The sequence below is a fragment of the Lissotriton helveticus genome, chromosome 1_1 (genome assembly GCF_964261635.1).
Source record: "Lissotriton helveticus chromosome 1_1, aLisHel1.1, whole genome shotgun sequence".
NCBI lineage: Eukaryota > Metazoa > Chordata > Amphibia > Caudata > Salamandridae > Lissotriton > Lissotriton helveticus.
In genome coordinates, this window is record NC_136057.1 from 1,746,300,784 (window position 1) to 1,746,319,888 (window position 19,105).

At 45.0% G+C, this 19,105-nt stretch overlaps 1 protein-coding gene across 3 annotated transcripts in view; it reads right to left on the minus strand.

The window, feature by feature from the left end:
- ATG4D (autophagy related 4D cysteine peptidase) overlaps nucleotides 1-19,105 on the minus strand; it is a 119,083-nt gene that overhangs the window by 60,125 nt on the left and 39,853 nt on the right. For all 3 annotated transcript variants that reach the window (XM_078639947.1, XM_078639954.1, XM_078639960.1), the window contains 2 exons: nucleotides 16,532-16,862; nucleotides 15,036-15,100 (listed from right to left, as the gene is read on the minus strand). In XM_078639947.1, coding sequence (XP_078496073.1) covers nucleotides 15,036-15,100; nucleotides 16,532-16,862 — 396 coding nt within the window. The remainder of the gene's footprint in view (nucleotides 1-15,035; nucleotides 15,101-16,531; nucleotides 16,863-19,105) is intronic.

The following is a 19,105-nucleotide window of genomic DNA, read 5'->3' on the forward strand; positions in this document are numbered from 1 at the left end:
GATTTTGGAATATAACTACAGTTCCAAACCTGAATTCTACCTCAAAACCCGCTCAAAGTGGCGGATGTAAACCAGGGGCTGCCATCTGCTGCTAGCAGCAGAGGCTGGGGGTCGCGTTACAAAGGCGACAGGCCTTTGAAGTTCCCTTCTTCAAGCTCTGGCCCATCCTGGGGGAGGAGGAATGACACTTCTGCTCAGGACGTGCATTGTTTCAGGTCCCAGAGAGCAGGGGCTCTTTTACCCAGAGGTCCAGAAACCGGTCTGGCGTTGGCTGGCTGTCTACAGCCGGTCAGAGATCACACCAGGGTTGATAGGGATTTAGGGGGCACCTCTGAGGTCCCCTCTGGGTACATGGTACAGTAAATCCCACACTGGCAGCAGCGTGGATTTACTGAAAGGAGTTGGTACCAAACACTCCTGTATTCAGTGAAGCCATCATGCTGCTGTGGAACTAGAGTTGCAGAGTTCCCAGCCCATGTACTGTTTATGGCTTCACTGGCACTTACATGGTGCCCAATATTGTAGGAGCATATCTGCACATGCAGATATGCTCTCACCTATAGTATAGTGCACCATGCCTTAAGGCTGTGATGCCTGCTAGAGTCAGTGCTAGCTGGCATGGCACCCAGGGAGGGTGCCATGTTGACTTTGTCATTTTCTCCCTTCACTGGGGCATGCAGGCTGCAAGGGGAGTGGCATGATCCCATTGAGGGGTGTCCCAAGGGACCCTCTTCAGCTCTCAGGCCCTAGGTACCTAGAGAACCATTTACTAGCGACTTGCAATGGGCAGAAGTACCAATTGGGGGTTTGTTTTAGGGCACAGTCGACCTGGTTGGCAGGGACTGTGTGAACTACATTAGAAACCACATCAAAACCAGGCAAAAAGTGGGGGGCTAACTATGCAAAAGAGGCACTTTCTCATAGCAGACCTTTGAGCCCTAAGGCAGGGTGCATTATATGTTATGTGAAGGTCATGTCTGTATGAGCAGACATGCCCCTGTGATGACTAGTTCTATAACTAGATATTGCAAGTGATCAGGGAAGCCAACTTAAATGCATGGGCTGGACACTGCTGTAAACGAGTTCCCCAGCTACATGATGGCTTCACTGAATGTAAGGATGTTTGGTATCAAACAACTCGTATTATTGAACTCACACTGGTGTCGGATTTCTTAATACATACACAGAGTGCACCTTAGAGATACCCCCTGAAAACCTACCAGCCACTGGTGTGCTGACTAACTGGTTCAAGCCAGCCTGCCCCCAGAGACAAGTTTCTGACCCCCAAGGGTAAGGGCCTCCACTCTCAGGAGGTCAGAAACAAAGCCTGCTTTGGTGAAGGGTGTTCACACCCCCTCCCACAGGCTGACCTGCTGATTAGCATTCCAAGGCAGGGAAGCTTCAAAGAAGCCACCACCTTTGATATGAGAGTCTGGCTTCCCTGACATGAGAGATGTCAACTCCCTTTGTCCAGAACCCTTTGGCACCTGGACAGGTGGAAAGATTAGCTAGTCAGGGAGACATGCCCACCCCCCAGGTTAGTGCCCCCCGTACGCCGGGCTACCTGAAGGGAACATAACTTTTCAGAGTTGGCCAATTTGACGATGGCAAACTTGGGGATTCTGGGTCAGAGTAGTGATCATATGGGGGTGTAATAACCCCAGGGGTAAGTAGCCCATTAGCTACTAACCCTCACTCCCCTGAGCGCCCCTAAATTCAGTATTTAGGGCCCCCCCTCCCCCGATACCAGATTCTGACAGATCAAGTGGAGTGGACAAAGAAGAGTACTACCACGAGAACTGAGGAGCAACAACAGACTTGGAACCAATGCTGCCAGCCTGACTGCTGCCCCCAACAATCATAATTGTGTCCTTGTGTAACGTAACTGGTGCTCATGTAAAGTGCTCTAATACCTTCGGGTCGAGTTTGCCTTATATAAATCTTCAAAGAAAATGAAAATAGAAGCAGACTCGTCCTGTCGCTTTGCAGTCTCCAAGAAACCGGGAAGGCTGCCAGTGCTTCACCAATTGCCTGAAGAAACCACCTTGGAGTAGAGGAGCTACTCGTCTGCAGCTGCAGGCACCAAAGATGCAAAGTGACCCATTGCATGAGCAACCCAGCTGTCGGGTTTGCCCTCTTCTGCAAAACAAACACCAAGACACGAGTCTGTGACCGCTGCCACCAGACACCTCAAAGCGTGTATGCACCCGCACTGAAGGGCTGGAGTTTAAGGGAGGTGACGGTGTCAAAGGGGTCCCAAGACCCAAGTCCACGCTTGGGTTTGTCCAGGCTGGACTTCATCGCTGCCGGAGGCCTCTTTCAGTAGGCCCCCTCCAACCATGAGATTCTCATGCACAAGAATCTGACGTCAAAAGACACCAATACAACCAAGCCTCCCAGCTTGAGGATAAGGTGACCAAAGGTGCCCCAAGTGCCCGAGGATCTAAAGGGTCGAGCCCCCCCCCCCCTGTGGGTTCCCCAGGACTGGTGCCCCAGTCCCTGCTTGCAGACTCTTTATAACTGGACTGTTCTCCCATTGAAGTGAATGGGACACCCAACGCCTTGACACACCTCTGCACCCGGATACACCAGAGCCTCCTGAGGCGACCTGCTGGTGTGGATGTGAACCTTGCCAGATACTCACCATAAGTCCTGAAGAACAGTCCCGTAAGTCACTGCTAAGGGCACAAATGCAATACATGTCTGCCCTTCAAAAGAGAACATTGACGGTCCAGAAAACGCATTGTGTCCATTTCTGAAAACTATAAAAATTAATAACTCGAAAAGTACTTCTCAGATTCCGAGGATCTTGGTATCTAAATCTGTATAAAAGTACATGCTATGTTTAGGTCTCGGCTGGCGAAAGCAGCGCGCATGCGCTATTCTCCTCATACGAGAGCTTCTTGGAATCAATACAGATTCCAAAGCTCTCAGAGGCGGAGTTGAAGCCCCGCCCATCTTTTAGATTGGTTCGCGTCATCTTGCATGCAAAATGCTGGCTTCTCATTCTAAAGGAGGCTTCTTAGTCCCTCCTGGTTGAAGCCTTGTCTCCCTTTGGCCACGCCACCGGGATTTGATCTTTTCCCGGCGGCGTGACACACTCCTTCATTACTCCCTACGTACTTTTTTTTTCTCACTCAGCTTTGGCAAAGCCAGCCGCGTGTTTACTTTCGCATTGCGTTTTCACTTAAAGTGACCAGCGCAGCTTACTTTTGAAGCGGGCGTCGGCGCGCAGAACAGCGTGCAAGAGAGGGCAGTGGTACCTACAGCAAATCCACAACCAGGATGGTCTACCTGCTTGCTGCCCAACACACCGCAGTGAACCAGGAAGCAATACCGGGGTGTCCCCCACCAGCAGAGGTTCGCCGCACAAGTGAAGATGCTCGACTCGGCAGGCGCAGGGGAGTCAGGGCACGCGGTGCAATCGGCCGCCTTCACGTCCCCTTTTCCTGGCTGGAGCCTGCAGTCTCGGGCGGAGTCAGAGTCATGTTGCAGAGGAAACAAGCATTTGCAATGCAATAGGTCTCGCATTAGGAAAGTTTGAGCTATTGATCTTGTAAATGACAATTTTTTTATTTATGTGTTGGTTTTCAAAATAGCTAAATTAATAGCTTTGTCATTTACAATGCCAATAGTTATAACTTTGGCAAATGTGACACCTATAGCATTTGTAATGCAACATGTTTTGTATTTACGTGACTTAGATGTATTGATATTACAAATAACAATGGCTTTTAATTTTTTTAAAATAATTAATACTTAAATAAAAGTCATTGTAATTTATAATGGTAATAGCTTAAACTTTTGTAAATAACTTTTGTGAAGATTATGTTCAGTGTATTTTATTGTGACGAAAAACCAAGAACAGAAGTGAAATATTAACATCTTTTTGTGACATTTGTAATAAAGCTTGAAACATTGAGAGAACATATTTGAACCAGTTGTTGTTGAATGGTTGCACAGATTGATGCAGTGGTGGCGCTGAGCGATGTGGTGGTGCCCCTGAGTGATGCTCTGGAGGCCCTGAGTGATGCTGTGGAGGCCCTGAGTGATGCTGTGGAGGCCCTGAGTGATGCTGTGGAGGCCCTGAGTGATGCTGGGGTGGTGCTGAGTGATGCTGGGGTGGTGCTGTGGTGGTGCTGAGTGGTGCTGTGGTGGTGCTGAGTGATGCTTTGGTGGTGCTGAGTGATGCTGTGGTGGTGCTGAGTGATGCTGTAATAATGTGGTGGTGCTGAGTGGTGCTGTGGTGGTGCTGTGGTGGTGCTGAGTGGTGCTGTGGTGGTGCTGTGGTGGTGCTGAGTGGTGGTGCTGAGTGGTGGTGCGTGATAATGTGGTGGTGCTGAGTGATAATGTGGTGGTGCTGAGTGGTGCTGTGGTGGTGCTGTGGCGGTGCTGAGTGATGCTGTGGCGGTGTGGTGGTGCTGAGTGATGCTGTGGCGGTGCTGTGTGATGCTGTGGTGGTGCTGAGTGATAATGTGGTGGTGCTGAGTGGTGCTGTGGTGGTGCGGAGTGGTGCTGCGGAGTGGTGAGGAGTGGTGCGGAGTGGTGCTGTGGTGGTGCGGAGTAGTGATGAGTGGTGCTGTGGTGATGCGGAGTGGTGCTGTGGTGGTGCAGAGTGGTGCTGTGGTGGTGCAGAGTGGTGCTGTGGTGGTGCAGAGTGATGCTGTGGTGGTGCAGAGTGATGCTGTGGTGGTGCAGAGTGATGCTGTGGTGGTGCAGAGTGATGCTGTGGTGGTGCAGAGTGATGCTGTTGTGGTGCTGAGTGATGCTGTTGTGGTGCAGAGTGATGCTGTTGTGGTGCTGAGTGATGCTGTTGTGGTGCTGAGTGATGCTGTTGTGATGCTGTTGTGGTGCTGAGTTGTGCTGTGGTGGTGCTGAGTTGTGCTGTGGTGGTGCTGTGGTGGGGATGAATGGTGCTGCTGTGGTGCTGAGTGATAATGTGGTGGTGCTTAGTGATAATGTGGTGGTGCTGAGTGGTGCTGTGGTGGTGCTGAGTGGTGCTGTGGTGGTGCTGAGTGGTGCTGTGGTGGTGCTGAGTGGTGATGTGGTGTTGCTGAGTGGTGCTGAGTGGTGCTGTGGTGGTGCTGAGTGGCATTGGCATAGCCAATAGGTCTCGCATTTGGGAACTTATAAGTGTTTAACCATTCAACAGTTGATGTTGTTGCACCAATGATATTGGCCTGCATAACTCAAAACTAATAAGGTCTCAAAAGCGAGACCTATTGGCTATGCCAATGCTTGGTTTTTTTTGGGGCAAATTGTGGCGCGATTCATACGTTCGATTAATTTATAGTATAAGATTGGAATAGGGAATTATATGTAAAAAACTTTATTAGATTATATATTTATTATTAGATACGTGTAAAACAGGAAGCGCAATTTACTTAATATGAGAGATACTCGAAAAATAGAAAGTGCCATGATAGTGATATTTTAACTCGGGTTGGGAGAAGTTAATGGCGGCCATATTGGGCAAGATGGTTGCGGTAAATATTTATTTTAATTGTCAACAATTAAGCTGTTTTTTCGTTACAAATTGGAGGGACAATATAGACTTAAACGGGGAGTAATGTGTTATAAAAACAGCAGGACATAGATAGTGTTTCCGTAAAGCAAGCCTTCGATCGATGTCACTGCTCCCTATGTAAAAGAGAACTAACATGGCGCCTGTTTACCACGCCTTCCGGAACTATGCATGGAGTACTCTCCGTTCGAAGAGGTATGTAGAGTTGATTGTAATCGCATTTGGCGGTCTGTTGTGCGATACAGTTAAATATATTTGAATTTGGAGATACGGAGTGATTCCTAGTGAGATATATATAAAATATCATGGGGCTTATGGTACTGAATGCGCTCTGAAACATGTTGTCATACATTATAGGTACGGTAGTGATATAGATATTTAAAGGAGGCAGCTTGTTTGTAGCCCTTATAACTGTGTGATAAAGAAATAGTGATTTGCCCAATTTTACTTGTGAAAGTTCAACTGGATGAACTAATGTCACGTAAAGTAAAGCTGAGATAATTTTAGATTTCCCAAGAGCTGGTAGTGTTCTAATAAGTATTTACCTTCGAGTAAAGTTTTCGCTATAGAAAAGCGCATTAAATAAATAAATAAAAACCCAATTTGGTTTAAGTGCTTACTGGTAAAGCTTAACTTGTCAAGGAATGTTGCTATTTCCACTAGTGAATTTAACTGAGGTAAAGTAGATGAACGTTTAGGCCTGCAACGTTGTAAAAAGATGTAAAAAATGAAAAGCGGCCAGGAAATGCTCTCGGCATTGCGGTGGCGGGGGGCGCATTCCTATGAAGTGTGAAGCAGGGGGCGGGAGAGCCGATCCCTTTGAAGTGAAGCTCTCAGCACGCTGGAGAAGCGTGAGCCTGGTGGAGGGCGGGATGCGAGTGGGAGGGAACGGGCCAAGCGCGCGCTCGAGAAGTCACGGATGAACAATTAACACGCATTGTAGGAAATCGGCTGGTCTGAGAGACTTTGGTTCAGTAGTAATTGGTTCGAGTATAACTCGACCTAAAAAGCTGCATATGAGGTTCGCAGGGTGCTGGGGGGCCTTTGACGAGGTCATTGCAAGTGTCTGAGGTAAGGTGAGCAGGGGCGGAAGTGACAGCATGTCCTATGGCCACGGAGCAGGAGTCCTTTGTTAGCATACTGTAGCGCTCCGTTATGTAATTTAAAAGGACAGGGTACGGTTCCCAGCATTCTACCCCTCCTTCATTTCTTGTGCAGCCCTAAAACACAGGTAAATACACACCAGCCTCTAGTTTCAGGTTCAAGAAGGATGAAAGTCTGAGTGTCCGGTAATGATGCGATTGCATCTGCGGTTGCATGTAGTGGCAATATGGTTGAAAGGGGCAATCCGGGTTCAATGGGGCAGAGTGGAGAATAGTGCGATGTAGCCGTTGCTTACAGCGCATTAAGTGAGTGAGTCTCTAGGGAGACTGGGGCATATGTTAAGGGAGCATCAAAATTGTAGCTTCGGCTGGCGTGGTTCTTGTGCGAGGGATTCCCCCCCCCCCCTCCCCTTCTGCAGCACGGCTCGTGGTCAGAGGCTGTTGTATATTAAGGCCTTTACTCTTACAAATACTTTGCAAAGGTATCTAATATCGCATTGCTCCAAAGAAAGTCCACCATTCAGATGTGCATTTGCTTTTCACATAAACTGGAGATATGCCAAATTAGATTGCTTTTGTGATTCTTTTCGCAATTTCTGCACCTGAATTATACATTACGTCATGACATACGAAGAGTTAGTTATTGATGGGTGGTGTTGTCTCACTGTTGTAGTTATCAGCAGCTTGATGCATGCTTCCCTTAGCAAAACCACCCAGTACCTCTAAAGTTGGAGAAGTCATTGTTTGGTGCCCCTATAGATTATTTGAATATGTCGAGTTGCTACTACTGATACTTTCAAATGAGCAGATTGAAACCTTTTTTGTTGTGTCAGCATGTGAAAGCCAATATTTTGGCATGTTGGGGAACAGTTTTTACAATGGTACACCAGTATGTGATTTCTCTCTGCCTACAGCAGACAGTAGATATAAATTCCACTAAACGCAACCAATGATTGATATTATATCATTTCAAGTTTAGATTTATTTGTGAATGACTTGGTAGAAGAAATTGCTCTGTGTTAGGTAAAACTTAGCTCATATTGAACTGCTTATGTACTTTTTGGAATATTGAAACTATGTTTGAGTTATTGGTCTGCTATATAAGCAAAGAAGCATGCTCATGTTTTCTTATTTGTAATCTCATCCTAATAATGTAGTGTTATTCATAGAGATGTATACACTTACCAGTGTGGCTGCCTAGGCCTGTGTGGTTGTGACGTTTTTTTAGCAAACTTTCACTGTTCAAAAACACAACTGCAGTGGGTTAAGTGGGGGAACAGAACTGTACATTCTCTAATGGCAGTGCTGCTGCTTCTCCCTTAGGTCCAAGCCTGTTAAATAAAATTCATCTTTCAGTGAATTAGACTGAAGAATCAACAACTTTGTAGTCTCAACGGTGGACCTAAATCGTTCATACAGAGAGGTGCTAGGAAATTTATGACGTGGCCATACCTGTGTATTTAGAGCAGTGGGTTGCCTGCATACTCAGCTGATGCCATATATTCGGCAAACGGATTATTGCTCTCTGGGGCATGTGTATACATATCTACTGTTTGAGCCACAAGGCAAAAAGACTTAAGCGCAGAATAGTCCTAACTAGGGGTGCTACAGCACTTGTGTGTATCAGGACTTGAGGACTCGGATTCCATTTGTATTTTTGGGTGTCAGTACCACATTCTGAAAACGTTTCCATCCTCTAAACATTGTGACTCAGAGTGGCTCATATGATTTCGTTACTTTCTCATACAGACTCATCAGTTCTTGTCTAGGGTTCTTTCAATGACTATATATTGAAGCTGCCACAGGTGTATAGCTGTACAGGTCCTAGCTTGTCAGTACTTTAGTTCTACTTCTTACAGTTGTTAGTGTTATCGTGATAGAGAGGTGCAGTAGCCCTTAAGAATAGTGTAGCTTTTTGTTTGGTGAACGGGCTTGCATAAACAATATGAAATCCATGGACAAAAAAGTAACATGTTAAGTGCCGTTCAGTTTGTTTTTACAGATTCTAGTTTAGTGTAAGAGTCTACTTGTGATATATTCACTTGGACAACAGCAGTGCATTTGTCACCAGAGCAGAGACTTCAAATAGGGGTTGGCAATTACCGTTTTCACAAGTGCAGCAACTTTTACTGACACCATCTCCCAATACACCTTTGAATGCTCACAGTGCATCACCAGGTTTAGGAAACATGTTGTAGGTTTAAAATTGATGACATTTCTTGACCGTCAGCAGCAATAACGTTGACTCAGTTCTAGCAGCAGGTGTTCCATTACAATTACTTTCCTTGTCCAAACCCTTTATTAGGGTTACCACATGGGTACCTGACCTCCTCTGATGAGCTCCTATCCATCACCTGTTCCACCTGTAAATCTGGCTTACTTTCATCTTTTCTTCTTGGAAGCACCTCTTTCTTGATACTTTACCTTGCCCCCACACACACGGCTCCACTGATGTACCCATTGTGTAGGTTGACGCTAGGTTAAAGCTATATGACTCACACCTAGATCTAGCCTGATTTGTTATACACTATATGGATATAACCGTGCTTTGATGCATTATAGGTTGCAATATAGGCATACGAAATCCTTAATTCTATGCACCCACTGGTGCAGCAATCTGCCTCGAATAGTTATAAGTCCAATATTTTTTCTCCCAACGAGAGCCAATCTATTCCCCTTTAAGCCAGGTACTGCCAGTTATTCTATTTTGCACAAAAGGCTAGGTATCTTCAAAGCTGGTAGGTTTACTCGCAAGTATGGGTGAGTTGATTGGTGCGCATAAGTAGAAGGAGTCCTTAATGCTGCTCCTGCCAGCTCCTTATAAAACCACTTACTCTGCCAACTTCTAAACAAATACTGCTTCTATACTGTCATGTAACAATAATCCCACAACCACCCAAACCTACCCACCCACAGTAGTAACCTAGCACCTTCTTATCTGACCCGCCCATCTCGACTACCATTTTAGCTAATCTTATGCCATCCATACCAAATTCATACCCCACCTCAACCTTTCCTACTGCTACCTTACCCACTCCCAGTCATCCTTACAGGCATCTAACCTGACCTCATCCATCGCTCCCACCAGCTTATCTAACCTTCCTGCACTTGTCCAAAACATTCCAAACTTCACAGTTCCCTCCCACCCCTTAACCAACCTCTCCCTTGTCGTCCACCATCAATCACAACCTCTCCCATCCCTCCCACCATCTTACACAACCTCACCCTTTAGTTCCACCATCTTTATCAACATACCCTTCCAAACCAACATCGTCACTAACCTCACCCATCTTAGATACAATTCTACTCTACTTCCTCTATCCTGGCCTCTGTGTTAACCCGCCTTATGCATCTATGCTCCCAAGTCACACATCAACCATCTCTAGCGTCATCTTATCCTCCCACACACAGTCAGCTTTTTTCCAACCTCACCACCTGTACCCTGACCTTACCACCCTTACCTAGCCCTACCAGCTTTTCTTCAAACCGTATTTTCTTCTTACACAACCTAACAAATATGCACACCCGCTTTGTCCAACCTGATCCATCCCTTCTAACTTCTTAACTGTTAAAGTCAAAGCCATTTGCTTTGCTATACAATACCATTAGCAAAGCAAATAGCTTTAACTTAATCAAAGGCGAGACCTATTGCATTTTCAATGCTGGTTAATAAACGGTGAGATTATTTTTTTTTTTTACTGAGTTTGGGTCTCACTTACTGCCTTTGTGTGTGTAATAAATGCTTAAGACTACCATCCAATATGCCTAAATGCTCGCCCAAGCTACCAGAAAAGAGAGCATTTGGGTTTCATTTGTGTCTCTGTAATTCCTCTGGGGTTTGCTTGGACTCTTTACACAGTGTGCCTCTTTTTGATCCACTGTATAAAGAGCAGGCTTCATACACTCAGGCACTGTAGATCAGGTCTCAGGTCTCTGGAGGACGACATGCTGATTACTTGCAGTACCATACAGTGCCTGAGAGGAGGTGCCCCATCCAAGAGGACAAGAACTGAGGTTCAGCAGACTGTAGCCTGAATGGAGATTCAGTTGGAAAAAAAGTGCTGTCTGGAAGTCCTGAGGCCCTTGCAGCCCAGCTGGCCGAAGCTAACATAAGTTGTTACTCACACAAGATATAGGGTAGCAAGGTGCAACTAGGGAAAGGTTGTGGCGGGGGGCCAGAAAGAGTGTTTGGACGAAAACCCTCACTCACCTGAGGGTGACATGCTTCATCTTCGGGTTCATTCAACACGCTGGGACTGCAAGGTACCCAGTGTGAGCTACAACTTCCCCTCGTGGAAGGAGCAGGAGTGTTTTATATAAAGCACGCAAGATTTTAGTACCTCAAGGGTGAAAGTGAGGGGCAGAGTGCAACAAAAAAAAGTTGTGTGTTTAAAACCATCTCCGTAGGTACAACAACTTTGTTATTATGTCCTACGGGATAGAGGATAAAAGCGATGTGAGACAGGGTTATGGATGTGTACCCTGTAATGTGGTCAACTTGTTTCGGTCCTATATGACATCTCAGTTCAAGGCATTCATCAGGACCAAGATCTTCAGTCACTGCTAGAAAAAAACGTGCAAAAGTAAAATAAGAAAAATACTCAGGCCTCTACTCTTGACCAACCATGCGTCACAGTAACAATCAGTGCGGTAGGTCAGATGGCCCTATGGACAACGTGTACAGTCTGACTCTACCATCTATAGAGTATCTCACTACGTAGATTCCTCTTACGTTTCACAGTGGTGCTCTGTCATAGACTCAGGAGGTAACAGAAGACATCTGCTTTGCTAGAGGGTCAAACGACTTTCATTGTGGTGTGCATACATTTCCTTCATACCATTCCTTGAATTTGTGGATATTTGAATCTACTTTCCACTGTGCATAATACATTGCTTTACAGAGCAAGAACCACTTACAGCTGCTTGGAATCTTTTCTCAGCCCTATAAGGAAAACTCTGCTTTATTTTGCTGATCATTGTTTTAATGGATAAAAAATTCCTATATGTACATGAATACCAGTTATTTTCTAAAAGATTCAACCTTAGCTGCATACTGAGATTACTTTGTGGAGTTAAAGTGTCATAACATATCAGAGGTCCGAACACATTCTTATCCCTTGACCTAAGCCTTGAATGAGCTACCTTTGAGGTGGTAAGTGTCGGAAGGGAGTAACTTGGGATTTGAGAAAGAGTGCAGTATGGAGGGCGGACAAGCAAGCTGTAAATGAGAGCTACTAACCAATATACCAACTGCTCCCACAAAACGTGTTTGCAGAAAGAAAGTGGAAAGAGAGTTACCCAAAGACCATAAACAATCAGTCCAGGGACAAGACCTTAAGTCCAATGCTGAGGTAGAGAAAAATTATTTCATGGTCAGTGTACACCCTAAGAATAGTCTGATCGAGGATACAAAAAAATATATACATAAATAAAATATGCCCTTTCCAGTGCTTGGAAAGTGCCTATATTTTTCCAATAGTGAAAAAAATAATACAATGTACAATTCTGCACCTATCGGATATATAGTACAAGTAACTTTTGTGAATTAGAGTACCATAGGGAATCCACAACTGTGGTAGATGTTTGGAGTAGATTTCTGACTCAAAAGACTACTAATATACTCCTAGAGGTAAAAATAACACTACAGGAGTAGATTTCAACTACTGTACTATTACTACCAGGCTCTGGGGGCCGTGTACCACTGATCCCCGAAGGACTCAAGCAGAAAGACTACACTTTTCCAGATCTCCTAGTAAAAAACATGGACAGCATTTGCAGGGATTCATATGCAAGAACGCCTACAAGCTCCCTTTTGTTTGCTTCCTTAGTCTCTGTAGAATAAACCTTCACCTTTACTCTAACTCCTAGCAGCAGACCCAACCGCAAGAAATAAATTTTCATTTATTGTAAAGACACAAATGAAAAGTCAGTGGAGTAACATTTAGCTAAAACACAGTTTTACAAAGAATCCTGGCCGAGCTGAAAATTATATGAATGCCAAGCCTTTTTTGAGTATTTATGTACACTTCTCTTTACATCGAGGTGGCCAGCTAAAAATGAAAGCAAAACAAGCAGGATCCATACTTTACTTTCCGCTAATAAAAACCACAAAAAACACATAGTGCAACAGAAAACTGTACCACGCGCTAAAAAAAGGTTGTGGTTTATAATTGCAATTTGGGGTACTTTTGGTTTTCAAGAAATGTACACAGCATTTGTTATTTATCAATGTGAAATGACGACATTTATCATGGCACATGGCTCCCGAAACTAATGTGCAATTTCCATTCCAGATCAATGTGTGTTAAATAAAAGAGGTCTATAAAGTACTTAATTTGTTAATAAAATAATTGCAGGTGCCAACTAATTTTCTTAGGATGTCACCAACCATTTCCCCACCTGGCGCCGTCCACCGCACCACTTGGTAGAGTCCACTAAACCTAGCTTTTTAACACACTTCCAAAACGGTCCCTAACCCCTACATGTATGTACAATTAACAAAGTTTAAGTGCAGCGAGCAAGCCTGCCCTTCCTAAACAAGAGTTTGGGTGGGGTAAGATGGGGTAAAATAGTGCACTTTCCAGGCAAATTACTAATTACATTGGCTAAAAGGTCTAAAACCCTCAAACAATACTCTGAAAGGGCACGCAAGAAATATTCCAATGAATTCATGGTTCAGTTTGGCTACGGAAAGGGCTGGGGTATGTGAAGAGGTTCTTTGCCCTGTGTTCTGTTCCTCACTCGTACAGTCGACGAAGTGTTTAGGCACTGAAACCCAACTTAGGATATGAGCACCCTATGGACAATTATGCAATATACCAAAATGATTCCGCATATGCCACGCTGCAATTCAACACTTTTGCAACAAAGCAAGTACACTTGTGCAAACTGAAAGACAAAGGAAGCGGTGGCGTAACCAGTGCTTCAAATGGGATGAAAAGAGTGGTTTGAAAGTGGGGGTTGCCAAAGAAGCAAAACTAGACATGCTTTACAGGAACTACGGCCTACGTACAGAACCACTAGAATTACACAATTTTGTGGCAGCCGTGTTTTTCTGCAGTTATGGATTTGCATTTGCCACATAACACATCATATGTTGCATAACCTTCAGATTCTAACAAAAAAAGAAGTTTCCATCTCAAACACATCAAAAGTTACTAAAAATGCGGCAGCACGTGTTTCCACATAGTGAAGGCACTTCGTTCGCAAAGGTCGATTAGCGACCTTTCTGTTGCTACTTGCTATACTCGGGTGTTAAACTGGTAATGAAGTAAAACCTATGCCCAGATAGTTTTAATAAATGTAAAAAAGACAAAAAATGACATAATTCTATCACACAAGGTGCAGCATAACGCTGTATATTTTACCTTTCCTGGACGCATAATTTAGTCAACTCTGTAGCATAATGTGGTCCTCACCTGCCACATAATTCCAGTGCCTATGTAATTTTGGGCTTGGCCTAAAACATTGGACAGATTTACAAAAAAAATGTGAGATTTTGAAAAAGAATGATAATATGATGATGTGAATAAGGCAGAACAGAGGTCCGTGGCAAGGGAAGTGCCATGCTGAGCAGCTTAACCGCTCCTGTTCTACGCTTTACACCACTTTCCAATACAACCTCTCCCTTTGTGCTCGTCACTTGAGACATCTAATTTTCACATTCTGGAATCCCTTCATTGGTCACACTTCATTTCCGTCTTTTCACTCTCCTTCCGTGTGCATTTCATTTCATCTCATCTCCTCCACGTCATTATCCTCTCGCTTTCACACAGACTCTCACTCACTCCACCACCCCAGATTCTCCCCATCTTGGTACCTCTTTCACACACCTTCCCATAGAATCAAATTACAATTGATACATGTGACCAGGCATCATTGCCAAGGATAGGACGCGTATGTAATCTGAACACCTTTATGAACAACTGATGGTCACTGTGAGTAATTACAATAGACACTCTGTTTCCCTGACGATTCCGAATATTTAACAAAAAGCATTCTTTCTTCGGCTGCAATTTTGGGTTGAATGCCTCACAAATAAATTACATCTGGGCATAAAGAGAGAAACCAAGAACAAACTCGTTAGAACTCTGGTGCAGTGTGGGCAGAAGAGGCCACATTGTTATTGAATACTGAGCTTATGCTGCTGACTCTAGAAGGTGGGCCTTCATGAGCACTACCCAAAAACTAGGTGCTATGTAGAAGCCAGTCCTATATCAGCAAACAAGGAGGATCCCAGAGAAACCCCGTTTGATGGAGACATGCCACAACATTCACTAGAGGACCCTTTTAAGAGAAATTCTTCATAATGATTCTCGAAGCAATGGCTGAAATAAAATAAAAGGCTAATTTGAAGAGACATACAAATCACACAATAGGCATTGCAACCTGCCCTACACTGCACTCACCTGTACAGTCCTGAGATACGTACACAGCTAGGTTAGAAACTTCAGAGGAGATACGTACTGCTTTTCTGAAAAGGGAAAAACGAAAGAGTAATTACTAGACAGCAAAATTCATTCAACTAGTGCTGCATACAACCAATACATTACTTTTACTTAGTGGATTCCTAAAGTCACCAGTCATCTTTAGGTAGATGGAACACTGGTCAACCTTCTATGCTTGAACTATAGTCCTCTTTAATATTAAATCAGTAAGTAGTCCTAGGCCATACAGGTCTCTTTGTAGAGTGTCCTGTATTCCTAGGACAAGCCTTTGAGTAACAACATGAACATCAGCTATTAGTAGGACATGATGTGTAAACGTAGCGAAGTTCTACAATTGTCCAGTCCTGAATGTCTGTTTCTCTGTGGATCTGCGGGTTACTGAACTTGCAAGAAATACAATTATTTGATGTATTATTTATGCATATAGTACATATATACCTAAACCAAGACAGAAGAACAGAAATCTGCCACAATGAAAGTATTCACCATAAATCCTATTGCAGCATTTTTTAGTCGGGATGTCCCCTCGCTCTTTTCTTACAATTAAACCAAAATTTGAGCCTCGTCAGTGTACATGCTGGAGACCACTACCAAGCACCAAACCTCTGTGATAGATTTTATTTTGGAGGTGATGGCCTTGGGCTGTCAAAGTCACGTATGAAGTGATACAGCCTTTAGAGGAAGTAAGTATTCCACGCATCTGGTGCATCTCTTCTCAACATAACAGGGGAGGTTTACACAGTTATTTAACTGCCTTACTACCGAGGTTGCTTGGCTGATATGGATATTACCAGCTCCCTTGTATATATGATATTACCCAGTTACCAAAAGTTCTAGTTGCCTAGGATATCCCTTTTCCCAGTTGCCTGGTATATCAGCATGCTTTCCTGTTGTCTGGTACAACTGTGTGTTTCTCGGCTATCTTGTATAAATGTGCACTACCTCACAACCTAGTCGCGTGGACGTTCTGCAGGTTATCTGGTTGCCTGGCCGATTACTGTGTAAACATATTGTTATAATCCTCGGTTTCCTCTTTTCCCCTTTTGGTACGTTCCTTCCTCCACTCCCCTCCCCTCCTTTCCCTTTTCCTTTGGACTCTTATCCTTGGAGCTCATCTTAGAATATTGGTGCTGTTCCACCACTGTGAGCAGAGTGGATGGCCAATAAAGGAGTGCTTGAAACCTACTCTGTTTCCTGGCGTTTTTACTTCTAACACATATACAAACTACAATATAGCAGCAACGAACACTTTGAGGAAGGGTACACACCGTTAGAGGTTAGCAAGAACAGTCAATTCTGAAAAATACGAGGATCTCCCCAGCCCCTCCTCATCCACCCTGCTGACAAACCCTAGCTGGAAGCCTAGAAGGGCTGAACCACTGTGTCCTAGAGCTCATTACTGCATGTTGCTCCTTGGCATAGCATGGTTGGCGGCTGCACCACTCTGCTGCGCTCACCTGATGATATGAGCGACGATGGATGGCCCGTACCAGTCCCCGGCTTTTTTCCCTGAGCTTTTGCCGAGCTCGACAAGGTGGTGGACTCCAAATGGAGCCCTTGGGTGGTCGCTGAACCAGGACAGAATCTTCCGGTGGAGATGCTCCTTTGCTGGGTCCTGTGGACTTGCCTTTCGGATGGAAGCCATGATATCCCATCGGGTACTCGTTCGGTCTGTCGGAATGGTGGCACCAGGACTCCAGTTCAGGGTTGAGGACCTGGAGGGGGAGCCGGTCAGCAGTGGCTCCATCTCTACCAGGTTCACAAACAAAGCTTCAGGCCATGTCCAGGCTAAGGGTAGCAAAGAAAGAGAAGAGAGACTACATCAATGTCTGAACAGACAGCGTACAAAAAGATCATTTAGAGCTAAAACAAACTCAGAGATACATATAGAGAAATATACAAATATATCAAGGGGATAGAGTAATGGGCATAGCACTGAACTTGTGCCCGGAAGTCAACAGTTAAAAGAAAAGATGGTCTCACTCACTGAACATACGCATGGGGGAGAGTGCACGTATTTTCTTATTTTTAATTCTTTTTTATTAAACAGTTGCTCGATACATCTCCATATACAACAGTACACGTTATAATAGGGCACTATTGGTTAAAGGAGTAACACAATTTCAAACAAGTGGGTCTCAATTCCTGGGCCCAACATCTTGGGTCCAAATCTCTTCAATTATAACAATTCCCCGGCTCTTCTACAATTTTACTTCTTTATTTTTCCCAGTGGGTCCAAACTTTTCCCCATTTTTTGGGGCATTCTCTACTAAGATAAACCACTTTCTCTGCCTGCTGATACCAATCTAGATCTCGTTTCCAGTCCCCCACCATCGATGGATCAGCTGCCCTCCATGATCTTGCGATGTTCCTCTTTGCCACTCCAGAGGACAGCATAAGCCAGGTTTTAGTATACTTGGGCCAGGTTAACTTCCCGGTCACTCCCAGTAGATGCCATCGTGCCTAAACTGGGACCTGCACACCCACCACTGCAGCGATCAACCGGGATACCCCTTCCAAGTATTGTTGAATTTTGGGACAGGCCCAAAGGATGTGAAAAAAGGTTCCCACCTCCCCACAACTCCTGACACATTGACTAGAGTCACAGTGGCCCAGCCTTTGTTGCAGTGTTCAAGGAATGCTTGACCAGTGCAAAATCATAAGCAGAATAAGTCTAAATCTTGCTGGTATAGCAATTTCCTTAGGGCTCTGTATGGCCTCAGCCTAATCGTCATCCTCCAACAGTCCCAAGTCCGTCTCCCATGCCTCCCTCAAGGGACCCAGTGGATCTGGCAAGTTATTCATGATCTTACAATATGTAAGAGAGACAGCCTTGCCCACCGTTGGATCAAGTAGCAGCCTGTCCTCTAGCGGGGAGAAGTCAGGCAGCAGCTCTCCCACCCACCGGTATGTGACACCTTAAGGCGTGCCTTAACTGTAAATAGCGAAAGCGCTCCCCATCTGGCCGCTGCTACTCTATCTGCAGGTCTTCAAATGTAATCCTGGCCCCATTCCACCAGACATCCCAGAGGTGGTCGATCCGGATGAGGCTCCACCTACGGAAACCCAACAACTTCTTCCAACAGATCATAGTCCCATAACAGGGTTAAGTCTGTTAATTTGGATTCCCACCCCAGCAATTTTACTGCACGTATGCACTTCATCAAACCAAAATGGGGGGGTTAACGGTTCCATAGGAGGGGGTGTTAAGGGTCAACCACCCATCAGAGGAGAAAGAAGAAGGAAAACAAAAACGAAAAAGAAAGAGAGAAAAGGAGAAAAACTGAAATTCTAAGTCTAGAACCCACTGGTCAGAGGCAAGCACATGGCTTGTCTCTTGTTGCCTTCTCACACACCAAAGGATGTCATGCTTCATTATCGGGCGTTCGCTCTTCGTCGGGCCGGTGCTGCAATGCCCTACGTGTTCCCCAAAGGGACACTGTAGCAGAGATCTTTTTGTAACAGCCGTCAGCTGAGTGTGGGTGTGTGGGGTTGGGGGAATCCTATGTGAAGGGTCAAAGTGAGTGTAAGAAGTTAAAACTGGCTAAGGGATACCTGGAATCGGTGCATTTATTGGGAAGGTACCCTTGCAGAATAAAAAACCCGAAGGTCGTGCGTTACTCCAATGGGCGTAATGTGCCCAAGTAACTTGAAAGGGTCGACATGTTTCGCGGTTCCTTGGTCACAAGGATCCGTGCCGCTTTATCAGGACCAAAACAAGCCGAGGTGTGATTGTGCAAGTGAGTGAAGGGGTAAAAACCCTTGTGAACTCAGGGCGGGCCAAGACTACACTACAGCGAGGCCGCAACTAAAGTTGAACCACTCCCGAGGAAACCTAGAAAAATAAGGAGAAATGCTCCATAGGCTAGAGCACAGGGTAACCTGCACCTTAACTGGAATTTCCGTTAGTGTGCTGGCTCTCAGCACCTACCCCTTCCGACGCCTGCACTTCAGCCTGTATATCTGCACGCCCCAGCAAGATATGGCAAGAGGTCTCTGAGAATCCAGAAACCCGCCATGGACGTCATTTA